This window comes from Chionomys nivalis, chromosome 4 (genome assembly GCF_950005125.1).
Source record: "Chionomys nivalis chromosome 4, mChiNiv1.1, whole genome shotgun sequence".
Classification (NCBI taxonomy): Eukaryota; Metazoa; Chordata; class Mammalia; order Rodentia; family Cricetidae; genus Chionomys; species Chionomys nivalis.
Window position 1 is genome coordinate 37271762 of NC_080089.1, and position 2856 is coordinate 37274617.

Genomic DNA, 2856 nt, shown 5'->3' on the forward strand with positions numbered 1-2856 from the left:
ATCCAGGTTGCAACAGGTTCTCCATGTATCTATCAATGGATGAAAATACGACAAAATGATGAGATGAGGGTTATGAATTCCCAAATATGTGTCCTTCCTACTTGTTTTGGATATCTGAGTAGCCATACTAGAAAGTGACAGCAAAGATAACAGCTTTTGGATTGTTGGTGATTACTTTAGTTATCTTTTAATGGTCTAGAATGGGTAAATGTCACTCTACATCATGTTAGCATGAACAGTAATTTCTGTGAACTCAGATATTTAGGCATTCCCATCATGTAGTTAATGAATGTAATAAAAGTTATGCCAGTAATATTTTTTGGTCTCATAATGTCACAACATACATTTGTGTTTACAGATTATCTTAAAAGAAAAATGGGAGTGAAGAATGGTTCTTTGGTGACTGAATTCATTCTACTGGGATTGACAAATGACCCTGATCTGCAATTACCACTGTTCTTACTGTTTCTGTTAATATATACAACCACAGCACTGGGCAATTTGGCTTTGATCATTTTAATTGTGCTTAATTCTCACCTTCACACCCCCATGTACTTTTTCCTCTTCAACTTGTCTTGCATTGACCTCTGCTATTCCTCTGTGATTACACCCAAAATGCTGATGAACTTCTTAGTAAGGAAGAATGCTATCTCCTACAATGGATGCATGACCCAGCTGTATTTCTTCTGTTTTTTTGCCATTTGTGAATGCTGTGTTCTGACATCAATGGCTTATGATCGTTATGTGGCTATCTGTAATCCACTTATGTATAATGTTGCTATGTCCCCCAAGGTGTGTTCCTATCTTATGTTTGGTTCATACATAATGGGATTTTCTGGTGCCATGATTCATACTGGATGCATTTTAAGACTGACCTTCTGTGACGGTAATATCATCAATCACTATTTCTGTGATCTTTTCCCTTTGCTGCAGCTCTCTTGCACAAGCACTTATGCCAATGAAATAGAGATTCTTATTGTAGGGGGGAAAGATATCATTATACCCAGTGTTATCATCTTTACCTCCTATGGCTTCATCCTCTCTAACATCCTTCAAATGAGATCCACTGCAGGCATATACAAAGCCTTTAGTACCTGCAGCTCCCACATTCTTGCTGTTTCTCTATTCTTTGGATCATGTGCATTTATGTATCTCAAACCCTCCTCAGCTGGATCTATGGATCAGGGAAAAATATCTTCTGTCTTTTACACCATTGTGGTTCCCATGATGAACCCTTTAATTTACAGCTTGCGAAACAAGGACGTCAAAGTTGCCCTGAGAAAAACCTTTCACAGGAGGAGTTTTTGAACAAATTAAAATGTTTAGCACTATAGTTTTGTCAATGAGCAATTTTATGGCTAAAATAAAAACCACATTTTGATTTATCTTTTTAAAAAATTGATGATGGGTAGAATATTGAGATATATTTGTTCTTCCAGTGTTTTTTGGTATAAATTTCTTTTAATTTTATACTGCTTGCAAATTCTTTTTTCTTCATTGTAACTAAGAATAACAGTAATTAATTATACCTCTTTTGTGATTGTCCTTATGGGATGTATTCCCAAAATTTAAAAAAAAGTATCTGTCAGTAGTTATGTAAAGTACTCCTTCATTGTCCATGTATCTAGTAGCTAGATGATTCTCTTTCGTCTATGTAATAAAGTGTGAAGCAGATTTATTTTTACCCTTTCTTGGGCACCAGTTTGTCCCTTTTTATATAAGTGCTTAAGGATCCATGTGTTTTTATTAACTGGCTATTCAATACAACCTACATGTGAGCTGTAAATAATATGAAATTGACATTCTTATGTCAGTCAGTTATGTTATATTTATTTCATAAATATTAACTAATTGTATGAGTAATTTATTAAATATAGATATGCTGTATACAACATTACAGATTATACTTCCTCTCCACTCTTCCTAAAGCTTTGATAAAATTTTATCCTTAAATAATCTCATCTATCAGAAGATTAAAGAATGATTGAACATGTACATGGGGTCTTTGATTTATTTGATTTTTGTGCAATGTTATAGCCTTGGTGTTAGTTTAATTTTTCTACTTTGGGCACTGGGTTTTTTTGCCAGCACCATTTGTTTTAGGATGCCATCTTTCCTTGAGTATTTTAATAAGACTTTCAAAAGAGTACTAGTGTTATTTATAACAGTTCATGCTCCCTTCTCTACCCCACCCTCTGCTGTCATCCCATTTGACCCTTCATGTTCCATTATTCCCCTTTTACCACTTTATATCACTACTTTCTAGGTCTGATCCATTGAGAAATAATTTCTTCTTTATTTGAAATTTAAATAATTTATTAGATAATTATAGTCATTAATAAGTGCCATGTCTGCTTTAGAAGTTTTTGAAGAATATAATCTTCCTGAATTACAAATCAGTATAGCAGTTTCTTTGACTTGTATATGCTCACCTATAAATGCTCTGTTCTGCAATTGTCATGTTGGTCAAAATTCAGTCTTTCCTCTTGAGAATGCCCAACTGTGTTATAAACTCTATCATTTACATTATGCTGTGTGTTCATTTTCTGAGTTAGGACTACTTTCTATGTTAGGCACATCTTTTACACAATGTCTCCTTGTTGTTAAAGCAGGTTTTAATATTGAGAAAGACAGAGAACGTCTCAAATAATGGCCTAAAATCAAGCTCCAAGATTAATTAAGTTCAGTCAGCATTTTTACTTTCTATGCTTCCCTATTTGTATTCCTTAGAGACATCACCACACATTTTTTCCTTCTAATAACTTCTCCCTTCTAACATACTGCCAGGAAAATTTAGGCTCAGTGATGATCAACTATTCACACCCTCTGTTCTAATGAGAAGAATCAAAGGCTTTC

General features: G+C 34.1%; 1 protein-coding gene across 1 annotated transcript; it reads left to right on the plus strand.

Annotated features, from left to right (window-relative positions):
- The first annotated feature begins 375 nt into the window (after positions 1-375).
- LOC130872874 (olfactory receptor 8B3-like) lies at positions 376-1308 on the plus strand. The gene has a single exon (XM_057767217.1). The coding sequence runs from the start codon at positions 376-378 to the stop codon at positions 1306-1308; it is 933 nt and encodes a 310-aa protein (XP_057623200.1).
- Positions 1309-2856: the final 1548 nt, after the last annotated feature.